This window comes from Maylandia zebra, linkage group LG6, assembly GCF_041146795.1.
Source record: "Maylandia zebra isolate NMK-2024a linkage group LG6, Mzebra_GT3a, whole genome shotgun sequence".
In the NCBI taxonomy this organism is placed as follows: Eukaryota; Metazoa; Chordata; class Actinopteri; order Cichliformes; family Cichlidae; genus Maylandia; species Maylandia zebra.
In genome coordinates, this window is record NC_135172.1 from 30,678,585 (window position 1) to 30,702,560 (window position 23,976).

Genomic DNA, 23,976 nt, shown 5'->3' on the forward strand with positions numbered 1-23,976 from the left:
GAAAATTTGTAAAATTACAGTTTTAGTTGTCAAATATTGACTCATTGTAGGAAACAAATTTTGATCGTGAACAAAACGACTTTTCTGTCATTGCTAGTGGCTGCGAGTGAGGCCTTTAACAGTAGGAAAAATTCCAAAACAACATTCATGCTGACCTTTGGAAATTTCAAAGCCGTCCAATGGCCTGGATAGGAGCCTTTGCTGGGCCAATTCTGGACCCCGGGCCTTATGTTTGACACCTTTGTTCTAGAGCAACATTGAGTACCTCTACACCTTAATTCATGTACTTTTCAGGAACAGCAGGTACGCTTGATACCTGCGGATCAGAGAGCAGCCCTGTAAAGGTGTTAAATTTTATTTTGTCATGTCATAGAAAAGTGATCTCTGTCCAATGTCAGAACTCTCCCACCTGCTGTTGAAACTTTTTGCTTGTGTTGGGCAGCTAATCAAAACGGAGATGAGCATAAAAAGGGATAAACTGAGGGGCTGGACAAAGCCAAGATTAAGATGAATAAGGATGATATAAGGTTCAATATTAAAAACCTGTGTTTTTGATAGTATTTATGATGTCAGGCTCGCAGATTATCACTAATTCTAAGTAGAGTGCAATCAGTTTTAACTGTTTAAATCAAAAATATAAAAACACAGAGACAGGAACCCTTTAGAGTTGCTTTTGTATCATTACTAAAATTACAAGCAAACAATGTAATGCTTTTAACCCAAGAAAAAAGCAATGGAATTTTTGTTTGTTTGTGGTTATTACTCACCCAAATCAATAAGAAATGCAATCAATAATTTTATTTTCAATAGACCCCGTAGTTTTTAAAATATTGATCTCTACCAAACGGTTGAAATTATAATTAAATTATTAACAAAAACTATCCAGGGCATTGGATACAGTTTATTTCTAGTAGCATGCCAGTGAACATTGCTGTTTTGGTCGTTGGGGTCTTAGGGCGTAGCATTTAGTTTGTGGTCTTGGAGAGCTGAATCATGGTTGTCCAACTCTACAGGTGTAATAGCATATCAGAAAGTTTAATTTCTCCCATATGCTAATTATATACAGGGATGAGTGATGGGCATGGAATGGTGATCTTTGCATTGGACTCTTTGCTTCCCCGTTTGACCGATGAAAGAGGCATGAACCCACAGGCATTGTGTAGGAGGTTGACACATTTCTTGTCAAACTATTTCATTGCAATCAGACCTTCATCAGACCTGTAATACCAGGCTCCATGGCCCTTCTTTATCAGGTCTTTGTCTGCCATCAGGGGAGCTCCACCAGTGCAGTTTGGTCATACAGTACCAGTGCAGTTTGGTCATACAGTACCAATGCACCTGACACCCAATGAGGTGTGCAAGCTCTGGACCAAGCTGCAACTTGTGAAGCGCTGAGGTTCTTTTATGGGTTTGCATACTGTTTTTTACAACTTTGGCCCCTGAGAGGTAGCTTCTGTTAGAGCAGGGCGATATGGCCAAAAATATTTATCACGATATATATTTGAAAATTTGCGATAACGATATAACTGACGATATAATTGATGCGAGACAAAATACAACTCCACAACATTACTAGCGCAAAAAGACAACCTTCCATTTATTTTCACTTAAACAAGAAGCTGGTTTTTGTGTACATTAAAGCTTTATAAAAATGTAACAGTGCAAATGCAAATTCCTTGCTGAAAGTTTAACCAAAAGGCATTTCCAGTAGAAATGTGCTGACACATCCTGAGCATAACCATGTATAATATCCACTGAAGTTAAAAAGAGGTGCTTTGCAACATTAAACTGCAGTGTGCAGTACGTATTTTTCGGACCGTAAGGTGCACGGGATTATAAGGCACATTAAGCGAAACAAAGCAGTCAGATAAATCAAACTTTATTAAACTCATTCTTCTTGCTTCCTCCACTTCTGTACCATTGATTCATTAATGTTGAATTCTCTGGCAGCTGCTCTATTCCCATGTTGTTGCAGTATATTAATGACTAACCTCGTATTGTGGATGGATTATCTCAGTTGTTCTCCTGACTGAAGTTTGGTCCGTTTACAGTATCCTGCCATGCGATTGCATTTGTCTCTAACCATGAAGAACCTTCACGTTAACTTTTATAAGTGGAAAAATGTTAGTGTTCGTCCTCCAGCTTCACTGTTTATGTTATGCTAACATAGCTGTGTCACTAGTGATCACGTAGCACATCATTATATACCAGCTAGCCCAACTTCAGTAACCCTACAAACGTCACTGCTGTTTAGTTTCCTGTCTTCATTTATGTTGGAAGTGATAGCAGAGCTGTACGTTTGATTTTTTTCAGAAATCTCTCAGTCAGAACATGCTATATCATGCTTAGGTAACTAGCGAAACTAGCGAGCTAACTTCCGCTAGCTTCCTGCTAACTTCTAACTCCGTTAAATGTAATACATTTTGTTTTCATGGATGCCTGGAAGTTAAACTTCATAGTTACACCTGGTAAAGCAGCAATGCTGATCGTTTTATTAAAGATGAAAGAATTTAGACAGTTTTTAACTCTTAGTGATGCTGCAGTGTTCGTTTGACCTGAATGTATATGGAGTTTAGGACCCAGATTACTCCCAGATTTAAGGGCATCTTAGTCCGACGGCCGCTTGCATGTTCTGCAAAAAAATGTGCTTTGTCGTGTATCTGACGGACAAACACCAAACCAGTTCCACATCACTGAAGTTGCACCATTTTTACAAACCAATTCTGGTTCATCTGTTTCACTCAACAATCGGCCATGTGCGTATGAAAACAAAGGCACTGCGCATGCGCGTTTTACTCATATTCTATCGCGATATTTCATTTTCCTATCGTAGCCTAACATTATACCGGTATTACCGTGAACGGTATAATATGGCCCAGCCCTAGCTTCTGTTCCTTTTCACTCAGGGGAGCATTGAAGAATGTAGACCCCCCTTGATACAGCAGCAATTTGTGGATGATGCCAGATGAACTTGCTTGGCAGAACAATTTAAAGCCTCACTCATCTGGTTTGTTGGCAATATACTGGTGGAGAGTGCCAGCCCTTGTGGCTTCATACGAAACCATGACCTCAAACACACTGTGGTTGAAGGTGGATGGTATCATGAGTATCATGCCACAGGACCATGTGATTTTTAGCCATATAATTGTTTAGCGTCCATATAGTACTTGTTCAACATGAAATTATAATTTTGAAAACTTAATATTAATTTACCAGCTACTGTAATTTGATTAAACGGTAATCAGTTGTGATATTTGTGATTCCTACGTTATTCTTGATTTTTTTTTTACAATATTTACTAATATTAACTCAGAATGTTACAAAAATGACTTACTACTATTTCAGCATATTCTTGCTGTGCTAACACTTAATGTGATTTATCAATAGCAATGGATAAACAAAATGGGTCTAATGGTCTGATTTTATGGCAAATAATCAAGTTTAATAACCTAAATGTTATTAAAATTGATTATGTTAGCATTAGCACCATAAAGGGCCAAATCAACCGTTTGGTTGACCACTTTAAAAAAAAATAAATTAAACACTTAATTTCACTTTTTTAATGCTGTCAAGTGACATATATCTGTTTAGTAAGTCCTCTAACACTATCATATATCAAAAAATTATATCTTCCTACCTTAGTTTCATCAAAAACATTCACAATATGTTGGATAGTTTTTTGTTTCTGACTTCCTGGTTGGGAGAGCCAACAGTTTCCGTTCACAGTGCCTTCTGGTGGATTTCTTTGGCATTACAGATGAAAAACCAATTGGTAGAAAAGACTCAACAAGATAGGTCAATTTCAGTGAAAGCCTCAGTTAGATATAGGGCCTGAAAATGTGCTCTACCAATTGGTTGACCAGAATGCTAAAGGGTTAATGACACAAGCCTAAAAATAACCAGTTTGTTAAAAAGGAGACAGAAAATACGAGAGCAGAGTAACAGTTACAATGAATATGCTTTATTTTCCTTTTACAAAAACAGAAAAAAATCACCGTCTAGAAATACAGGTATACAAGAAATAACAATGATGAGAGTATTTGCAGTTGAACGCCTGGTTGTCAACAGCCAGCTGGGTGATAATAATAGTAATAATAATTATAATAATAATAAAAGAAAACAGAGTTGACTACTAGTGAATGTTAAAGCTTCCAACCAAATTGCATCCTGTGCAGCGCATCAGTTCCCACAGTAATGTGCTAAGCCTTCGCCTGAGGGGGAGAAACGAGCTTAGCATGAGAGTAACGTGGGGAAATGAGGCCGCAGAGGGCTCCGCTTCTCGTGTTAGTTTAATCATAATACTGTAATACTGACTTTGACCCACACGCTCTAGCTAGGATGATATTACAAACGCAGAGGTACACGGTGGATATGATGATACGAAGCACGGCGACAATACAAAAGAAAAGAAAGCAAAATGAAGTGTTGAGTATCTTCTTCTTGATGTACCTGTTACACCTCTGTGAGGAAGCTTTGCCCGCTTATGTTCTTATTTAGTGTCTAAGGCACTTTTAAAGAAACATACTGTTTAGTGTTGACGTTTGAGGAGGGAGGGGGGCACAGGAGTCTGCCATTAATGGGCACAGGTGGTGGATATGGGAGCCCTGGCGTGTGGTTTTCACACTGTGGAGGCTGCTGGAGATAAAGCAGAACTAAGAAAAAAAAAAACCTCTTGAATTCAGACAACCTGTAATGAACGAAGAACAAGTGCTTGATCGGATCTGTCAGAGGTCTGAAGATTTGGGATTAAAGTCGCAAAATATAGTTTGTATCTGCTGATTTGTGTTTCACTGCTGTTCTGAGGGGTTTTTCCAGCACACTCTGTTAATCATTTTGCTGAAGAAAGAAAAATATTTTCTTTAAACTTTTGAGATCTGTTTTTATTTGGAATTGCAAACCGGTGTAGACAAGAAGTATTTAAGGGGAACTCGACTGATGTCTTTAAAATAAATGGACCCAAACTGATGCACTAAAACCACCATTACTCCTCATGGTGCCTACATTACCCACAATGCAACTTAACCATTGCAATACAGAGAGGAGTGTAGACTACAGAGTCAGACTTTTAAACTTGTCTTGCGCTGAAAGCAGCCTGTAATGCCTGTTTCATTCACATATTTAATATAGGCGACATTAATACTCAGGGTTACATGTCAACCAAGCTTCCTGCTGCCATCCTTATGGGACTTTTGCCCACATTTGGCCTGTATTAGATTCTCAGATGAGCTCTCTCCTCCTCCTCCACGTATAAAGAAGCCAGCTGAGGTGTTCTGGGCGTGTCCTCCTGGAGGAGACCCCAGGGCTGACCCGTGACGCTCTAGAGAGATGAGGTTTTTGGGTTGGCCCAGGCAGACGAACATCTGTCTCAGGCACTTGAAACTTTTTGTCCGTGCTGGCTTAAAAATGTTAATATTTCTCCATCCAGCTGACAGTGAGTGTTTCAGTAACAGCAGTCGAGTGTTGTTAAATCACACCTTTGCTTCTTAAAGATCAGAGAAAAGCTAATGCTTGCTGAATGTTGACGTCTGCGATCTTGAATTTTTCAGTTTTATTTACAGTATATGTTTTACCAAATCATAGCATAAAGTCAATTTAAAGGTAATACAAAGCAAGGCTGAGCACAAACACTGTAAATGTGGTGATAAGGTGACTAGTTTTAATCTTCGCGTCTAATCGGAGCACGTGATTACAACCATTTAGTGTCGTACTGAGTGCAGCTTTAGTGCTTCCGGTTTGAGCTTCTTTCCTCTTTGTTGGCTTTAAGTTTGAATTCTCTGTGCATGTTCCAGCATTGGTGCATCATTCGCGGCTCGGGCCAATCCACAGGACAGGTCGTTAGCTTTAGATAACCAGTTAAAACCCAGCGAGACATTCTTTTATTACATGTTGAGATGAAGCCACAGAGAAAATATAATACCTCTTTTTTTGTTTGTTTTCACAGTAATATACTTTCACTTGAGAGTCTGTGTTTTTCTATTGCATGTCCCGAGATGTTAGTTGTTCCCATAAGTGCTGCAGTGTAAAAGCCGAAAAAGAAACATCGTCAGAAAGAGACTCATGCAACAAAAGCAGCCGGCGCTGCCGTCCGGAGGCCACAGTGACCTTGGTTTGTGTGGGCTTTTAGGTTTTAGTCATTCAGAACACTGGATGGAGGGAGCGTGTCAGGTGAGAGATGGCTTTTGCATGACGAGTGAGCAGAACACTTAAAACACCAGAGTCAGACACTTTTCCTTGTAGTCCTGCATTTCCAGTATGAGTTGCGGCCACATGATGGACGTGATGTGCGCACACCTCACAACCTTTGCCTACACGCAGAGTTTCGTTTGTATAAAAAGCACTTTGTACCTAAAAAGCAGAGCAGATGATTTCTGATGGGACGGGTGGGACGGGGCAGGTGTAAGGGTTATGATGCTGAGATGATGCTGACGGACGAGCCAGGACTAGCAGCTTGTCAGAGGAGAACGGAGTAAGGCAGAAGTGTCCGTTTGTCCTGTGGCACTCCAGATCGGAGGCGTTCCTTGAGGAGGGTGGTGGATTTTCCCTGCAGATGTGACGGATGAAAAAAAAAAGGGCTGTCAGGCATGCTCCGCCCAGCTTGAATAGAAACCTCTCATCGCTCTGATCTTCTGAGTGGATTGAGATGAGTCCATGTGGACTTTGGGGGTGGGGGAGACACAGTTGGGGAAAAGGGTGGGGTGAGGAAAGAGGCGGTCGCTGCTGCGGTTACTCGACGTTGGTGTTTGGCGTCTCGTTAAAGTCGCCGGAGCGGCTGTCTGCGTCGTCGTCTGACATGTCGACGGAGGCGCCGTCCAAGTTGAGGTTGCGCCGGCCTGAGCGGCCAGAGGAGAAGCTGCTGACTGGACCGCCACGCCTGGGCAGAACAAACGGAAGAAAGCTTTAAACCTCCAACATTTCAGAAAACATAGATTGTGGGATGACGAGATACCACTGTGGTGGAAGAAGAGCCGGGAGGTGATGTGATTGGCTTAAACGCAGGAAAACTGTTATTTTGAAAGACGTATGCGGTTCTCAGGAGCTCCAGCGGGCGCTAAGATCAACTATAAAAGTGAAACTGTGACCGCTGCTGACACAAATACATGCTAACATAACATAACATCACATTTACCGGTAACTGCATTTTCATTCATTATGATGGAGGATGGAGCAGACTGTAAACACACTGCAATGACAGCCACAGCTTCAAAACCTTAAGACTGACCAGTCTGGTAATAGTACCAGTGTAATCACTGGCGCTGTGTACCTGAACAAAGTGAAAGAGCTGCAGTAATATTAACTAAATGAGATCACATAGTTGTCTGACTACAGTTTAGTCAGACAGGAGCCTCCCTGGCTCCTCCAGTCTGTGTGATGAGGTATCCTCGGGCAAGACCCTGGACCCGAGTTTCCCCCGAAGCGTCCATCAGTGTGGATGGTTGGAAGAAGGTTGAATTAGACTTGTGGCAGAGAGTGCTAAAATAGAGTAGAAAGGTGATCTATAAGTACCAATCCATTTACTCAATCGCCTCCCGGCTCCATCACCATATTGGAGGAATGACATGCAGGAATGAGAGCTGTCAACATGATGAGGGTGTAGAGGGTGTAGTGGGAGGATTGGTGAAGTGAGTTTAGCAGATTCTTAAAATGAATAATAAGTTAAATGATCAAAACTTTGGCAAACAGCCTGACCCAGTAATAATGATCACGATTATTACTGGGTCAGGCTGTTTCCACTCTGTGTTTTTTATCTCTGCACTGTTTCGGTATCTAGTTCAGGTTCTGGGTTATTTTTAAAACCGGTTAATCGCCGTCCTCTTTGTACCTGAGGCGGTTCTTCAGTGAGGTGACCTCTCGGGTGAGACCCTCGCTGGCCTCGGTGGCATCGTCCAGCTCCCTCTGCAGCTTCCTGCGAGCGGCATTTGCTCTGGTGGCCTCCTCCTCCGCCTCCTCCAATTGACGCTTCAGCTGCTTCATGCGAGAGTTCGCCTTCTCCATCTGACGCACAGATGGAGGGTGAGAAGTTGTAGAGAACCGGCAGTGTGAATGCAGACGGAGCAAAGCCTAATCATTTCCTGTGTGTCCGTACCTGCTCCTTGTACTGGTCGGCATGACGACGCTCGTCCTCCACCTGCATCATCACCTCCTTCAGTTTCTTCTCTGTACGTCGGACGATTTTGTTGGCTGCCGCTCTCTCCCTGGAGGTTTAATAGCAGAAAACGTAAACATGACCAAATTATCGTAGTCTACTCAAAAGGATCTAAAATCTGCTCTTTAACATCTGGATTACTTGGCTTCCTGCTCCAGCTGCTCTTCCAGCTGCAGGATTTTGGCTTCCAGAGCAGTGATGGACGCCTTAAACTTTGACTTGACAGCCCCCTCCAGCTCTGCCAGCTTGGCCTTCAGCTCCTGTGTTCATGGTAACAGAGCAAATATTCAGTTTGTTAGTTTAGAGTTGTGATCAGGAGGTCCTGTTCATGCACCTGAAGGATCATGTTCTCGCGTATCTCCTGATCCCACTGGTGCATCTGTAACGTGCATCTGCAGCAGAGTTACAGTAGAGCTGCAGGTCAGAGAAACTGAATCTGGGGATCACATTGTGCTACTGAACCCCCAAATACGAAATGCTTGTGTCCTGATCTGCTGCCTCTAGTATAGATCAGGGGTGTCAAACATAAGGCCCGGGGGCCAGAATCGGCCTGGCAGGATTTGACAGGATTTGTAGTAGATAATGGCAGATGGTGGAAGAATAGAGCTGTGGTTTAGACCTCGGAGGAGACTGGTGGCAGCTCCCGGGCTGGGCTCACATGTACTAAAGAGAGGTGAAATGCTTAAAAACAAAGAAACAAAAACATGAGATGAGGTGTGGGAATGAAAAAGAGAACAGCTTGTAGTACAGGAGGGTGTAAACAGAAGGGAAATGAGAAAGATAAACACTGTAATAAGCTTCAAGTCTACGAGACCTTGTTTTGTCGCTCCAGCTGCTGGCGGGCGTTCTCACTCTTCTGCGCAGTGTTGCGCTCTGCTGCCAATTCAGTATTCAGGGTGTCGACCTGAGAGAGAGAGAGAGCGCGGCAGGCAGGTGAGAGGGATTGTGGGAAAAGGAGAGAGCAGACAAACACGTTGATGGGTGTTTTAATTTTACTGTGTTTAGTGTTTAAAAGAAACATTTGCACGCCACAAGTTTGTCTTATCCTTTCTCATCAATCAAGAGGTTTTTGGTACATCACTCTCTGTGTCACTCGCTTCACCCACCAACCTCCAGGAAACACTTGACAGCCAGTTAGGAAATAAAATTTTTTCCCTAGCAACCAGTAGCTGAATCACATCCAGATAAAGTTTGTGACACTGCTGATTATTTAGTGTGCCTACCTGCAGGTTGGCCTTTCTGAAGCGGTCGTTGAGCAGCTCCATGTTGCCCTGCTCCTCCTCCAGCTCCTCCTCCAGCTGGGTGATGCGAGCCTCCAGCCTCCGCTTCTCCTCCAGCAGCGACGACCTGACGCAGAGTTTCTATTAAATTTCTACTGATTTACAGCGATTGTAAGACTATAAAACAAATCATTTGATCCCTGAGGGGCACATAAAACCTGGCTAATTATTAATATGAAGTTTGGAAAAACTACATGTTCATACTGACTTTCCAGAAGCACTGCTGGAGATCTCGTCAGCCAGCTCATCCCTCTCCTGTTCAGCATGTCGACGGGCCCTCTCTGAAGCTGCGTGGTCCTGCGCAGACACACACACGAGATCATTTAGCATTTCAGACGTTACACACAAATAACTCTGATTATCACCACAAAAGGCAAAAGTCAGAACTTCACCTCCTGAAGCTGCAAGATTTCAGCTTCCAGACTCTTGAGTTTCTTCTCGTTCTCCTTGGACTGCGCGAAGATCTCATCCCGGGAGGCTCGGGCCTCCTCCAGCTCCCTCTGGTAGTCTTTCATCTGAGCCTGCAGGAGCAGCAACGTGATACGGACAAGCTTAGAGACTGAGATAATTGAAAATCAGGACAGACACTAAGCAAACATTTGCGTACCTGTAGTTTCCGGAGCTGTTTGATGGCCTCGTCCCTGCCTTTGTTGGCAGCTTCGATCTGACCCTCCAGCTCGTTCAGGTCCATCTCCAGCTTCTTCTTGGCTGCCACAGCCACAGATCTCTGCTTCCGCTCGTCCTCCAGCTCCGCCTCCATCTCACGTACCTGCAAGAAAAAAACAACTTAATGCAAACACTGTCATTCTGATGATGTAAATGAAGATAAACTGCACATTAAAAATGTGGCGTCAGTCCTTCAAGATCATCGGCCACTTTGTACCTGTTTGACCAGCGCTCTTTTCTTCTCCTCGCCCTGCTCGTCTCTGGCCTGCAGGTCTCGGTCAAACTGAGCCTTCATGGCTTGCATGTTGACTTCCAGGCGGAGTTTGGCATCTTCTGTGGCCTGCAGCTCATCCTCCAGCTCCTCCAGCTGTGTTCTCATCTCCTCCACCTGCTGCTCCAACGTACGCTTGGACTTCTCCAGCTCATGGACCTGTGAGCAGCCAGAGGAGTGGCAAAAATGTGACACAGCTGCACAATAAACTTATGAAATCCTGAGATTTCAGGTCCTCAGGTATTTCTGTGAACATATCTTAATCAGCAGTGTCACTGGAGAGGTCAAAAGGTCACTCACATTCTTCCCCACATCATCCTTGGAGCTCATCAAGTCCTCCATTTCAGCACGAAGTTGTTTGTTAAACCGCTCCAGTTCTTCTTTGGCCTCCAAGGCCTCCTCCAGAGCTCTGGCCATCGACAGAGCCTTGGTCTCCTTCTCTCTGGCCTCTGCCTCAGCGCGATCGCGCTCCTCAGCGTAACGAGCAGAGATGGTCTTCTCCTCAGCCAACATCTAACATAGATAACAGAGCCTTCATTACACTGAACAAACCGTAAGAGACCTTCAATATCTCATCTCTGTTTGATCTCCGGTACCTGGTCAAACTTCTTTTGCTTCTTTTCCAGATTGGACACGATCTGTCTCTGGAGGTCCAGTTCCACCATCTGGTCATCCAGCTCCTGCTGCAGTCGGTTTTTAGTTTTCTCCATCTTGTCCAAAGACATTGTCTTCTCCTCCAGACGCTGGTTGGTGAGCTCCATGTCCTTCTGGAGTTTCCTCTTCACCTCCTCCAGACCCTCCATTGCTCCCACATCCTCCTCCAACTTCTTCTTTGTCTCAAACAGCTACAAAGACATTTTAAAAATATTTGTGACGTGACCTTTGCTGGCCCATCAGTGTGTGCTGGAGGTTTACCTGCAGATGCTGAAGATGCTAATAATAGTTTTATTAATTATTAATCCAAAACCACATGTTTTGAAGTGACTCAGATTTTCTCTTCATTTATCTGTGAAGCCTCACTGAGTTACAGTTGTCTGCACGCTGTGCTGCACCTGCTGCTACAGGTGCTCACAGCAGGTAAACAGCTGGAAACGATTGCCGGGCCCTTCTCCTGGCACTCGGCTTCAGCGGTACCTCGAAGGTGTTTCTGCCTGACTGGTTTGTGTGCGTCAGATGTGCCCTACTGTGAATATGTACCTGAGCCTGCACGGTCTGCAGCTGTTTCTCAAGGCTGCGTCGTGCCTCCTCATCCTCTTCCTGCTGCTCCAGCAAGTTGTTCTTATCCGCCTCCAGCTGGCGGATTTGGCCGCTCAGGTTCAGCTTCTGACGCGTCTCCTCCTGCCGCAACTCCTACGCGCAAAAACCACGATCAGAAACGATGGTCAAAAGACAAACGAAAAGCAGTTACACCAGTTTTAGTCTTAATACGCTGATACTTTAGCAGAGGCTGTCCTCGTTGGATGTGTGTGAGAAATACAGAGGCGAAAGCTGATTGGCTTCACTAGAAAGCTTAATGTTGATTAACCTGAGGTCTGTCTAAAAAGCACAAACACATCACCAGCACCCAAAAGTATTAAACTATTATTATACTTTAAAGTTTTTTTTAAAATTAGTTTTTATTTATTTCTCAAGTCAGTTCAGGTTTATTTAGCTTCAGTATCTGTTTTACTTTTCAAAACTGTAATATGGACGTATTTGTCATTTTTTGATAACAGGTATATAAACAATTTACTTGTCTTAAATGTTTTTGTGGTTTTATTTCTGCTTATTTTTTATTAACCATAATAATCTTGCTCCACAGAGGATTTATCAGGTAAAATGATGATTTCTGAACACGTCTCCTGCAGCTCTGAAATCATCAGGCAGAAACGTTGATGCTGATGGTCTTTCGTACCTCAGAGTCTTGCAGTTTGCTGTTCAGGTTTTCAACTTCTTTAGCCAGCTTAACGCCCTTCTTCTCTGCCTCCTCCAGCAAAGTAGACACGTTGTCCAGCTCCGTCTGACAAACAAATGGAAACACATTAAACAAAACTTTCCCTTAAAAACGAAAAAGGAAAATCAGTCCCAACAATGAGTTGGCATTTACCTGGAGCTTGTGGGAGCGCTCGGCCAGCTCTCCCTTGGCTCTCTCCACCTCGGTGGCCCTGGCCAATGACTCCTGCAGCTGAGCCTCCAGCTTCTTCCTCTTGTGCTCCGACTCAGTCTTTGCCTGCTGCAGAGCCTTCACTTCACAGACCAGCTCTTTGTTGTCATTCTCCAGGCACTGCTTGTTCTTCTCCAGGTTGGCCTTGAACTGCACAGATCAAATAAAAATAAAAAAAAGCTTTTAGTGACATGTATGAAGGTAAACTGAAGACCTTAAAGGTTAGAAAGGTTTGAGCAGCTCACCCTCTTGGCCTGCTCCAACTGTTCGGACAGTTCCTCGAGCGTTGTGGCGTGCCTCTGCCTCATGTCCTGGATCTGAGCCTCGTGGTTTTTGGTCTCCTCGTCAATGGCCTTCTTCAGCTCTGCCACCTCCAGCTCTCGCTTGCTCCTGGAGATCATCCACATGGGAAACAGTTAAAAACACAGGACTGCATATAAAGATGGACGCAGACTGAAGTCTATAGAACAGAGAGTGCTACCTGACGTATAACAACTGTGAGGTTCACTTTCTCATCACTGATAAATGAGCATTAATGAGCACCTGAGTTCCTGCTGGGCGGCCGTGGTATCTAGTGTGTCCTCCAGCTCAGTCTTCAGAGCTTCCAGCTCCTCACTCAGGTCTCTCTTGAGTTTCTCAGCTTTACTTCGACACATCTTCTCAGACTCCAGATCCTCCTGAAGCTCCGCTATTTGCGCCTGCAGCTCCCGAATCTGCTTCAAAGCGTTGTTCTTTTGCACCGACTCCTCATCACACCTAGTTGGAGACCCACAAACACATGTCAGTTTTTCCAAGCAGGTCTTAATCAGAGAATTAAATAAAATTCAAACATTTTCTCAAACCTTCAACTGATGATCTGCATTTCTACATTTCCTTTTTTCTCTCTATATCACATTTGTATCTTCAATTCAGACGTCATTCAGAAGACATTAAACAGACTTCCTCACTCGAACATCCTTCACTGCTCTTTACACTTCACACAATTTAGATCCTTAGCATTTAATGTTTTCATGCTCGTAAGTGTGCAAGGCCCCTTTTTGGGTTTGAGTTCAGTAAATTTCATCATCACAGGATGAGCTTGAGGGTCCAGGTGGATGTTATTTTTCCTGTTGGTGCAGACACAACACTACAATGAACCGACATGTATGCAGACGTCAAACAACGACAGTGACGCAGAAGCTCATCGCAGCAAAATTCACTGGTTAATGTAATGTGTGAAGTACTGAGTGAAAGCAATCATTTTTCTTGTCAGTGGTTTGCTGTTTCGCACCAACTGATGAGCTGGAAAGTCCACTGAGAACAACAAATATGACCAAATATGACTGTGTGCAGAGTTTGATTAAGGAAAAAAAAAATGAAGTGAATTCAATGAAAGGTAAGTCCCTGCTGTCCTTTCAAGGATGAGATAGCCACCTGTGCACACATGGTGGCAGTGTGGCGAACTGTTTACAGCTGAAGCTGTGTGTGAGTGTATGTGTTCCTCATCAGAAGAGGAAAATGTGATGGGACTGCTGACTTGTTTGCAGCTGGATGTGCGTCCAAGTAAACCTCGTGCTGGCTGCAGCGTTCCTGCGACATTCCTCACTAATGTAGAAATCTGCTGATTAAACACACCGAACGTCAAAATGATTCAGTTTTATAATTAACACAGTGAGACCGCTTTGATTAAAAGCACTAATGACTCCCATATAATTGCAATGCTCCGTTTTCCAATCTGTCAAAGATGACAGGATTGTTCTCAGAATAGCTGCTGAACTCAAAATGAAGCACATCAGCTTTAATGAAAGCCTAATTACGTGCGGCTGTGACTAAACCGATGATTTCTGTGTGTGAAATTGGTCGGGCAGATGTTTACCATCAAACCCCGTGTCTGCTGAACGGAGGGGAGCACTGAGAAGTCCCATTAAAGTGATCAGAGCTGACCTTCAGAGGAAAACACCTCCACAGCTGTTTACCTCATTAGCAGTTTTATGAAGGATAAATATGGAAAACAAATCAAACATAAAAGCAAATGTGGACATTTAACCGCTGTGGAAAATAAATACATAAAGAAAATATTTAGCTGGAGGTTAGATGCAAACAGTACCAGGTGGAGGAGATGCAACATCTAAAGTATGAGAAGCTAATATTCACTCCATACGACTCGTGATCCATCTTAAGAGAAGAAGTAATATTAACAGAATATATCCATCTGCCTGTGTGATATACGTCTTGTGTGGTATCATGTGCTTTAAGAGCTGTTAAAACATGATGACAGCCCGTTTTCGCTCTTGACTCCTTGTGCACGTAGCGCATCAATCAACATCAGTGTGCCTGTAATCAGACGCGGCTGCCCCGAGACGAAAGGTCCGAGCCGCCGTCGCTTGAGGAAACGCCACAGAGTGCCTGAGTGCTGAAGCACGTTCGCCGCTTTAATTTCGCAGTTGCACGTGTTTCTGTTATTGAATGGCTATTTCAGACTAACGATGGAGTGCTGTTGTCATGGAAACGGGAAGCAGTGCAGTATAGTTGCGCGTGAGGATTTATGTTCCTGAAATGAGCAACACTAGCAGTTACACATTACCACACAAGCGTAGGTTTGCAGAGAGCAGCTATAAAAATACTTCAGCAAAAAAGTTGCTTTTTTTTTTTTTGTTTTTTTAATGTGGCGAAAAAACTAAATCGCGAGCTTTGTTCACAATCTGACTCACTGCTGCTGAGCTGCACCTCTCAGTAAATCTTCATATTGGCTTTTTAAAAATATTTTTTAAGAGGCGGTTTTGTGCTGGGACAGTGTTTACGTTTCGTGGAGGTTGTGTGACACACTCATTTTAATGTTTTTTACCACTGACCTGGCCAGAGCAGCCTGCAGCTCCTCCTCCTTTTTGGCCAGCTGGATCTTCAGCTCCTCTATCTGTGCCTGAAGCTCCGCAATCTGGTCCTGCAGGTCGGTCGTCTCGGCGTCCAGCTTGCGTTTGGCTTTCTCCAGCTCCTGACGTGTTTTCTCTTCTTTCTTTAAACGCTCTAAAGGGAAGCACAACCACAGAAACACAAATACAAAGGTGGTCACTGATCATAACAAACTTTTCTGTTTGGAGTTAAACTTTTTTTTTCCATCACTGAGTAAGCTCACAAGTTGTGCAGCAGCCATACAAGAAAAAGGCCATTTAGAAGGTGTGAAAACACAAACATGTAATCATATTAGCTGCTAATTAACTCGCTGTACAGCTGTAAACACTAAATCATTAACAGTCATACTGCATGTCCCAAATGACCTCTGTGCTGTTCTATTTTTATGAAGTTTTGAACTTGCTGGCTTATTTAAACTCCAACACCACCCCCGTCTACCCTTTACACACAGCCCCTGTTTTGTGCCTGTCCTTTTTTTGGACCCCACATAGAGCTGGTAACAGCCTACTGGTAGCGTCTTACCCTCCAGGTCAACCATCATCATCTCCTGCTTGTTCTTGACCTTGCTGAGATTCTTTGCTTTTTCCTCCTCCTCAGTCAGCTGGGAGGTCATCTCGGCGATCCTGTCCTCCAGCAGCTTCTTCTCCTGTTGGGTTGAAAAAACCAAAAAAATCAAGACTCAAGACCTGCAACTGCTGTATAAACGCGAAAAGGTCTCAGTACTTTATTGCCAGGGGGTCAGTCCATGGATACTACTGAAATACTGAGAGCCTCCAAACAAATCCCCACAATTAAGTCAATCAAATAATACAGCAGTTGCCTCAAGGTCTCTACAATAATACAGAGGAAAAACAACAATCAGGCGACCCCCTGTGAGCAAGAATTTGGCGACAGTGGGAAGGATAAACTCATTAGTTTTACCTTAATACCGTTTTGCAGGCTGCTTTCCCATCATTATTTTTAATCTTTTACTCTGCCTCAGGTTCTGCCCTCTTAGCTAACCCGATGTTTCAAACAAACTTTCTTCTGATTGTCTGCTCCTCTCAAAAAAACAGAGAAAGGATTAAGAGGCAGGCGAGTGATGCCTGCAGCTGTGTGGCTGAGATAATGATGAGATGGTAGCGGTTCTCTCTCAGTGACATAATTCAAACCCAAAAGTAGAAACAAATATCTGAAACTGAGTGTTTTTATCTTTCAGCTCATTCTTTGAACCTTTGGCCGTGTTTAACATGAGCATCCACCACTGCGATCATATATAAAGGTTCCCTGTGGTGGTATTTAGAGGCCTGACACTGAAAACTAAACCTTTGAGTTACAGACTTCTCTCTCTGCACACATTTACAAGTTTGGTTACAGACCAAATTGATTGAAACGTAAGTAAACAGCTCTCCACACACATTTATAAACTGCAGAATAACATTCCAGTTACCTGAATCTAGTATAATAAACTGTAATCACTGACTGAAAAATTGCAGGATCTTCTACTTTATCTGAGTTGCATCATTACACTTTACAGAGAACAGACAGATCAATGAGGAGGAACAGTCATGAGCTTCAAAGTCTTATTAACTGGTGGGACTATAACCAGCACCATCTATTAACTGTGCCATACAGCTAACCATTTCCTCTATTTAGCTTTGTGATGAGATTAGAAAGCAGATGGTAGACAGCAGCACCCTTCATTGCACAGGCAGCTATTGAAGCTAGCAGGCGACGCGTCACCGTCATGCAGAGGAAGAGCTGCAGCCGACGCTAATCAGTTTTAAGGCCTTCCTCAGTCTGAGTTTGTACTTGTTTCTGTCCAGCATCAGGCCCCTGTTCACTTATTAAGAAGTCTGTAATAACAGACTTCAGTTTCTAAATGTTTTGCTCAGATGTTTAAAGAACAGCATACAGTGTAATTTACTGCTGTCTCTGATGTTCACTGAGTTAACATGAAGTTTTATACAACATGTCTTGTTCACTCGTTCACACTAGCAGCATTCTATCTATCTTTCTATCTAACACTCACACTCTGATGAACGCTTCAGGAGCAACTCAGGGTTCAACATCTTGCCCAAGCATGCTTTAGCATGCAGGCTAGAACATCCAGCGCCGATAAGCCTTTAATGATTCCACCTTAAAGAGCTTCCTCTACTTTCTGGGTTTTGTTTGAACCTTCATTTTCAGCTAAAATTGCCTCACCTTGAGAAACTTGGAGTTTTGGTCCTCCAGCAGCAAAATGTCCTCCTCCATTTTCTTGATCTTCGACTCAGCGGTCACTTTGTCCAGCTGCAGTTTTTGTCTTGCAGCTTCCTCCTCATCCAGCTGCTCCTCCAGGTCCTGTAGGAAGAACACGGCACACAAACATTTGTAACATGAAGATGGCAAAATCTGCAGTTTCCATACAGATGGAAGTTTAACACACTCATTTCTTTAAAGCCCAAAATCACAACCACGTCTGTACAGATTAAATATTTATGACCAAGTGATCTCGAAGCAAAATAGGAAAAAAACATCCTCATTTTTAATGCTTCAAGTCACTTTAGAGTTAATCTGATTCATCAGCTTCTCTGGGTTTCATCCAATATACAAACTGAACAACACAAACAAAAGAGATATCTCATTTAAAATAATCAAAGGTTAAAAAATAAAGCAAGGAAAAGTGTCTTTAGGATCATTTAATATTCAAATGAAAAAAATCATCTTTCACAAACAGATGATGGGTATGCCGACCTCAGTATTTGAAACTTAATGAGCATCCGTCATTGTTACAGTGTAAACACTTAGCTGGATGTTGAAGCATCAAATAGAAAAATAAGAGAAGGTTGTGTTTCAAACTATATAAAGAGGAGATGACGTAAACCTGGATGTGCGACTGCATCTTCTTCTTCTCATTCTGCAGGCTCTGGTTCCTCTCCTCCTCCTCCTCCACCCTGGACTCCAGGTCGTGAAGGATCTCCTCCAGCTCTTGCTTCCTGGAGAGGAGACGAACTCTCATCTCTTCAGCCTCGGCGAACAGCTCCGTCTCCGCATGGAGCTGCTCTGCTAAAATATTCTTCTCCTCGAGGAGCTGGAGAGAAGAAACAATTCAGAAAATGTGTACCACCTTCACGGCTACAAGTCCTTCCAAAAACTATGAACGTGCAATTTCCCTGAAGCTGTCATCAATAGATTTTAATAAATTATAATTCAGGAGAAAGATTTACTTATAAGTTGAGATATTTTTTACCTGCTGGTGTTTCCTCTCCATCTCCACCAGCTCATTTTCCACCTTAAGTTGCCTCTCCTTCACTTTTACCAGCTCCTCGTCTTTGGCTTGCAGCTCCTCCTCCTGCCTGGTGACCTGCAGCAGCGGCTTCACCTGAGTGAGAGAGGAACAAAATTAGACATTTTAAATACTAAACAGAATGAATACAATTTTTTTTTCACGGTCATACTGGCCGGTTAATGGTAGAAAGCCAGTAGTTTTACTACAGCAAGTAGCATTTTTCTTATTATCAGCACTTTCCTGCCATATGTAATTATTCCCTCTAATGTAATTAATGGATTAACATGATTAGGACCAAGCCGAGTTATATCAAACAGACTGACAGACTGTTTGGATTAAGAAATTCTGCCAGAGAAATCTGAACACTGATTTCTGAAAAAGTAGGGCCTTAGGGCTTTAGCAGAGTTGGAGGGCTGATACGAGCGATATAAGAGCCATCTTTTGCTGTCAGAGGTTGGTGTCGTGGTTCTCACCTTGGTGAAGAGTCTCCACCACTGCCAGTGTCGCAGCTTCAAATAAGCAGCACAGTTCCTCTGCAGGACCTTCAGGGCACTCAGCTGCTGCTGCTTCTTAGCGAAGGCTCTAAGAGAACAAAATGAGAGATCAATATCTGAGCTTTTTTGTTTTTGTTGCACTATAGCCGAGCGACATCAATTGACCACTTTTTTAAAATAATAATTTGTATGTTAGGGTGCACTGACATATCACCACCTTTCCGGTTAAAAAAACAAGACCGTAAGTGCACGTATGTGGTTAAGAGTGCAACTTTGTGCTGAGCAGTGCATGATGCGTTTTTGGAGCCTCCTGCAGCCTAAAGCAGAATTTTATGTTTCAGCAATGGTGGCATGTTTGCTCTCCACTGGCACTTCGGGGATGTCCCATCTGCGGAGAGGGAGTGTACAAAGTATGTGTTACAACCGGCCTGTGGGCCACTCTTGTTTGTGCTGTTGTTGGGCCGTCAGCCAGCCGCGGAGAAGAGCGAAATGTTAAGAACAGTGAACAGTGTCCACTGCAGCCACTGTTGTGCCTCTCATGTTGTATCTTCCGATCTCTGAAGTTTTTGATTTTTTCACAGTTCTTCCATTCCCGGTGAGCTTCCATTCTCCCTTCCTTATTTCGGAGCATTTTTCAAACAATCACCATTTGGCAGATGCAGAGGTCGTCCGCATCCAGAGTGAGTGAATCAAACAGGAAAGGTAAAATCGACGCAGAGCTCAAACTCGCTCTAACGCTCCCTAAAGCGGAAAAGCTTTCCAGATCTATTACCAACAGTTACCTAATGGTCTCATTTTCCAGCTGCGCATTTCATCATTGTATTTTAGACATGAATGATAACAGAATAATAATAGTGATGCTTCTTCTTTTGCGCAGCAATAAAAACGATGACCTGCACATCACTTCTATTTGATTTTCTTAATATGTTGAATACCCCGGGCTTAATAAAACATGGCAGAATATTTTGAAGCATTAAGATAAACATGCAAACAAACACCACAGATACATTTACACTTGCTGAACCAGTTGCCTCAGACCACCACGGGGGCTGGTTTGAGCAGCTGGATCTCCATCCCAAAGTGCACTCTGGGTTTCAAACCTTTACATTTGTTCTCACCATAGAAACTCAAAAATATAGGCTCTCCAGGGAGTCGTAAAAACTAATACACTGGGGTACAAGAATCCGCTAGAGGCTCTGATTGATTAAGCATGTGACAGGTGACTTACTAGCAATACTACAAGAAGGTCAGCCAGAGAGTACAGGAAAGGAAGGGGGCGCAAACGACCGAGTATTGTAGACTGTAGGATGTAAACTATTATATGGGAATAACCCATATGTAGCAGCACATACAGCGATATAAAGACTCACTTGCGGGCTAAGTATCCACGGCACACGGACTGGAAGTAGATGATTATGTCAGTGATCTTTAGGTCTCGCTCCTCCTCCAGATGAGCCAGAACACCAGTTCTGAAGAAGATCTTACTTTGACCAATCCGGAACAGGTTGGGGTCCAGCTCCAGGGCTTGGATCTATAAAAGGAACACAGTAAGTTGTAGATGAATAAACTGCACGGGCTTAAACAACCTCTACCACAGAGATTAATAGATTTATTCAAGTTACAAACTTTTAGCGTAGGTCAGGCCTGACTAACTCTTAGTGTCAATCCAGATCTAGATGAAGGAATTTTTTGGAAGGATTCTTTACCATTGCAAGATGAGGTCAGGCTGGACATTTCAGGCGACATCTACACAAATGCATATAAAAATAAACAAAATACTGTGCTACCCCTCAGCATTTTGGTAGACGCACATATGGTATCAGGTTGGAGATCCTAGATGACGTCCTTCTTGAGTTATTGCATTCACAAACTGTCCATGTCACCCAATACCCCATCAGCCTTCTATGGCTGAGGGGTAAAATGGGGTAAAATGAAAACTGGTAGTTTGATGGCTTCCAAGAAAATGTCACAAATTTTCAGATCCAGAAATCGTTCTGGACCCAGGAACTCTATTCATATGTGGTGTGGAGGGAATTTCCACTCTTGGTTTGAGGTATGTGGCCTGATTTCTTTTGTTTAAGACTGAAAGCTGTTGTATTAATGAGAACTCTTGTCTAGTCAAGTTTAGAAAACATTTAAAAAGACAGTCAAAGGAGCTTTGACTGGATGACCTGGATGACTGAGAACCTTCACAGACATTTAAAAAGACAAATTAACATTTTGACAGCCCCTCCAGGTTGACTGTCCAGTCAGTGCTCGTCCTGGGCATATTCAAACCTGTAAATGTTTTTGCTTCTGTTTATGGGTTAAATGTAAAGTTTCCTTCAATCAGTGTGGATTGAGCCTTGAAGTCTGTTTCACTTTGTTTTTGGATGTGTCAGAAGTGTTCTCCTATCAGCAGTGGTGTATATATCCAACAACCATCACAGGATCAGGAAAGATAGCATTACCATTCTCTCACAGGCTTGTTTCCCATCCATGAAACCCTTGGGGATAGCGTTGGGTGTAAGGATTTCATATCTGTGTGCAAAGAGAACAAAGTGTGAATAAGTGAGTTTTCTTCTTGAAAAGAAAAAATAAAGAGTTAAAAATTTATTTACTTGGATGCTCAATCATCCAGGTAAGTAAATCACAAAAGGTTGATACTGTTCATCTGGACGTAGCACTTTCCGTGCTGTGATTGCAGCCGTTCCCCACCTCTCTGTGAATGGTTCTCAGGGCCATTGGTTGTTGATCAATGGTTGTTGATCAATGTTCATGACAATTTGCATAATAATGATCAAGGAACTGACCTCACAGCCCATTGTTCATTCGGTGGACTAGTTTCAGTCATTGTGCAGACTGGGGAAACCTGCAGTTAGCTGAGGCTGAAAAAGTCACTTGGATGAGTGATGAAACGTTTCTCCAAATGAAAACGCTACGTCCAGATGAACAGAATCAACCTTTTGGGAGTTAAAAAAAAGTGGTGATGTTTCTCACCGCTGTCTAAACTCCTGGAAGACGATGCGGTTGGGGAAGCCCTGTCTGCAGATACGAATCCCCTCCAAGACTCCGTTACACCTGAGCTGGTCCAGAACCAGGTGAGGCTCAAGTTTCCCAGCCTGAAGGAGGAAATGATACACTCTTAAATACAGAAACAGAAACTTTACCATATTTTATTTTTTTAAAGGAGTCCCAGACTTTCCACTTAAGTTAGATAGTAAAAGTATTTACTCTTTTTTCGTGGTTGGGGATGATGCAGCGGACAAAGTTGGGGTTGGTGTTCCTCAGTGTGGCCATAAGCTTAGTGAGTGACTCTTTGTAGAGCTGTCCCACCGTACGAAACATGCCCTTTTTCGTTTTGTAGGTGGCACCAAACGCCGTCTCGTTCATTCCTGCCACCTGGTCCAGTCCCACGATGCGGTCGACTGGCGGGGTGACGGGAACATATTATTGTGAGTCTGTGTATTTCTGAGATGGTCACCGCAGGAACAAGTGGTAGCAGCACGGTGGCATAATGTGGCTACATGACCGAGTGCAGATGAATGAAAACTATCAAATGAAGGCAGTCTACCAAAGCAGCAGTCAAGAGTCTAAAAGTATCGCTTGTTTCTGCAGGTGGAGATGAAACATTTAGCCAAACTGTTTCTTAGTTTAAACACTGTACACACACGACTCCGTGGTGAGAGGAACCTTTCTGTGGGTGTTCGATGGCGGCTAAATTCATGCTTTTCAATATTTCAGTGCCTTTGATTAAAAAAACAACAACTGCACTTTCATACTGCTAAGATAATAACATTAAAGTTATAATAAGAAAGTTTCGTAACTATAAGACAGCAAACAGTGCATATACTTTTTGATAACTTCTTTTAAAAAGCATCACTCAGTGTTAACTCAGGGTTAACCATGACTAGCAAAATAAGAGAGAACTACACCTGTTACATTAATAAATAACTGAACGGTAATAATCAGCCGCCTCTTTAAGAGATCCTCTTGCCAAATGATTTTGAAGACACCAACAACAACATAAACAACAACAACTTTGCCAACAAGCGAGTCGTTATGGGAAACACGAGATGGGAAACGCCACGGGTAGCTGGTTAGCAGTGACTTAACCTTCTAAATAAGAGCGAGGGGGTTGTCAGTCAGTAAACTGATCATGGATGGTATTATTTTCTTAGATGATGAAAAAATAGAAACAAAAAATGCTAAAATTTGTCTCTTTTTATAGTGGGATGGGAAAATATATTAGAGTGGCCTGCCTCAGTAAAATATATGTGTGGGAAACAGAGGGAACAGCTAGATCCAAAACAGCTGGATTAATATAGTTTTCAGTTTTCTGTGGATTTTGTGGTGGATTTGGTGCTCTACCAGATATTTCTGAGAGCAGGATGGTGTATGCGTTCTTAAAATAAACTACAGTGTGAGTTGCTCTTGTGAAGGAACATACCTAAGTATAAACATGAGCACTTTTGAGTGATTTTTTTCTTAAGATGAAGCGCTTTTGATTGTGGAAAAAAAAAATCAAGGTTTTGAAGAAAAAACAATAACTTTTCGGAGGTTAGGGCCACGGCAGTGGGACGACCTGTACTTGTGAGATCTACTTGCTTGTGGGTTTGAGCAGCTGAGGTAACTTTATGACACGTTATTGTGAGTCTGAACTTCATTTAAGACCCACAACTCGAACATGATGTATTTTGACCATCACGTTCTGCTTTTGAATGACCTCAACAAAACAAACAAACAAAAACAAACTAAACCCTTCATCATCACTATCCTCTTGTATATTATCATTTAACGGCCTGCTGTGCTTAAAAAACTTCCAGTATAACAGGAAATACTGATTTGAACTAAACCTGAA

At 42.9% G+C, this 23,976-nt stretch overlaps 1 protein-coding gene across 7 annotated transcripts in view; it reads right to left on the bottom strand.

The window, feature by feature from the left end:
* Positions 1–3,939: 3,939 nt before the first annotated feature.
* LOC101474159 (myosin-10) overlaps positions 3,940–23,976 on the bottom strand; it is a 64,524-nt gene continuing 44,487 nt past the window's right edge. For all 7 annotated transcript variants that reach the window (XM_014407424.2, XM_014407421.2, XM_014407423.2 and 4 more), the window contains 27 exons: positions 22,350–22,543; positions 22,116–22,237; positions 21,587–21,656; positions 20,507–20,667; positions 19,116–19,224; positions 18,604–18,735; positions 18,238–18,444; positions 17,577–17,714; positions 15,915–16,038; positions 15,335–15,506; positions 13,047–13,259; positions 12,749–12,893; positions 12,447–12,653; positions 12,255–12,359; positions 11,558–11,710; positions 10,957–11,205; positions 10,661–10,873; positions 10,307–10,519; positions 10,031–10,192; positions 9,816–9,944; positions 9,632–9,720; positions 9,367–9,490; positions 8,958–9,047; positions 8,285–8,403; positions 8,084–8,192; positions 7,820–7,992; positions 3,940–6,871 (listed from right to left, as the gene is read on the bottom strand). In XM_014407424.2, the coding sequence (XP_014262910.1) occupies positions 6,724–6,871; positions 7,820–7,992; positions 8,084–8,192; positions 8,285–8,403; positions 8,958–9,047; positions 9,367–9,490; positions 9,632–9,720; positions 9,816–9,944; positions 10,031–10,192; positions 10,307–10,519; positions 10,661–10,873; positions 10,957–11,205; positions 11,558–11,710; positions 12,255–12,359; positions 12,447–12,653; positions 12,749–12,893; positions 13,047–13,259; positions 15,335–15,506; positions 15,915–16,038; positions 17,577–17,714; positions 18,238–18,444; positions 18,604–18,735; positions 19,116–19,224; positions 20,507–20,667; positions 21,587–21,656; positions 22,116–22,237; positions 22,350–22,543 (4,070 nt within the window). In that variant the 3' untranslated portion in view covers positions 3,940–6,723. The remainder of the gene's footprint in view (positions 6,872–7,819; positions 7,993–8,083; positions 8,193–8,284; positions 8,404–8,957; positions 9,048–9,366; positions 9,491–9,631; positions 9,721–9,815; positions 9,945–10,030; positions 10,193–10,306; positions 10,520–10,660; positions 10,874–10,956; positions 11,206–11,557; positions 11,711–12,254; positions 12,360–12,446; positions 12,654–12,748; positions 12,894–13,046; positions 13,260–15,334; positions 15,507–15,914; positions 16,039–17,576; positions 17,715–18,237; positions 18,445–18,603; positions 18,736–19,115; positions 19,225–20,506; positions 20,668–21,586; positions 21,657–22,115; positions 22,238–22,349; positions 22,544–23,976) is intronic.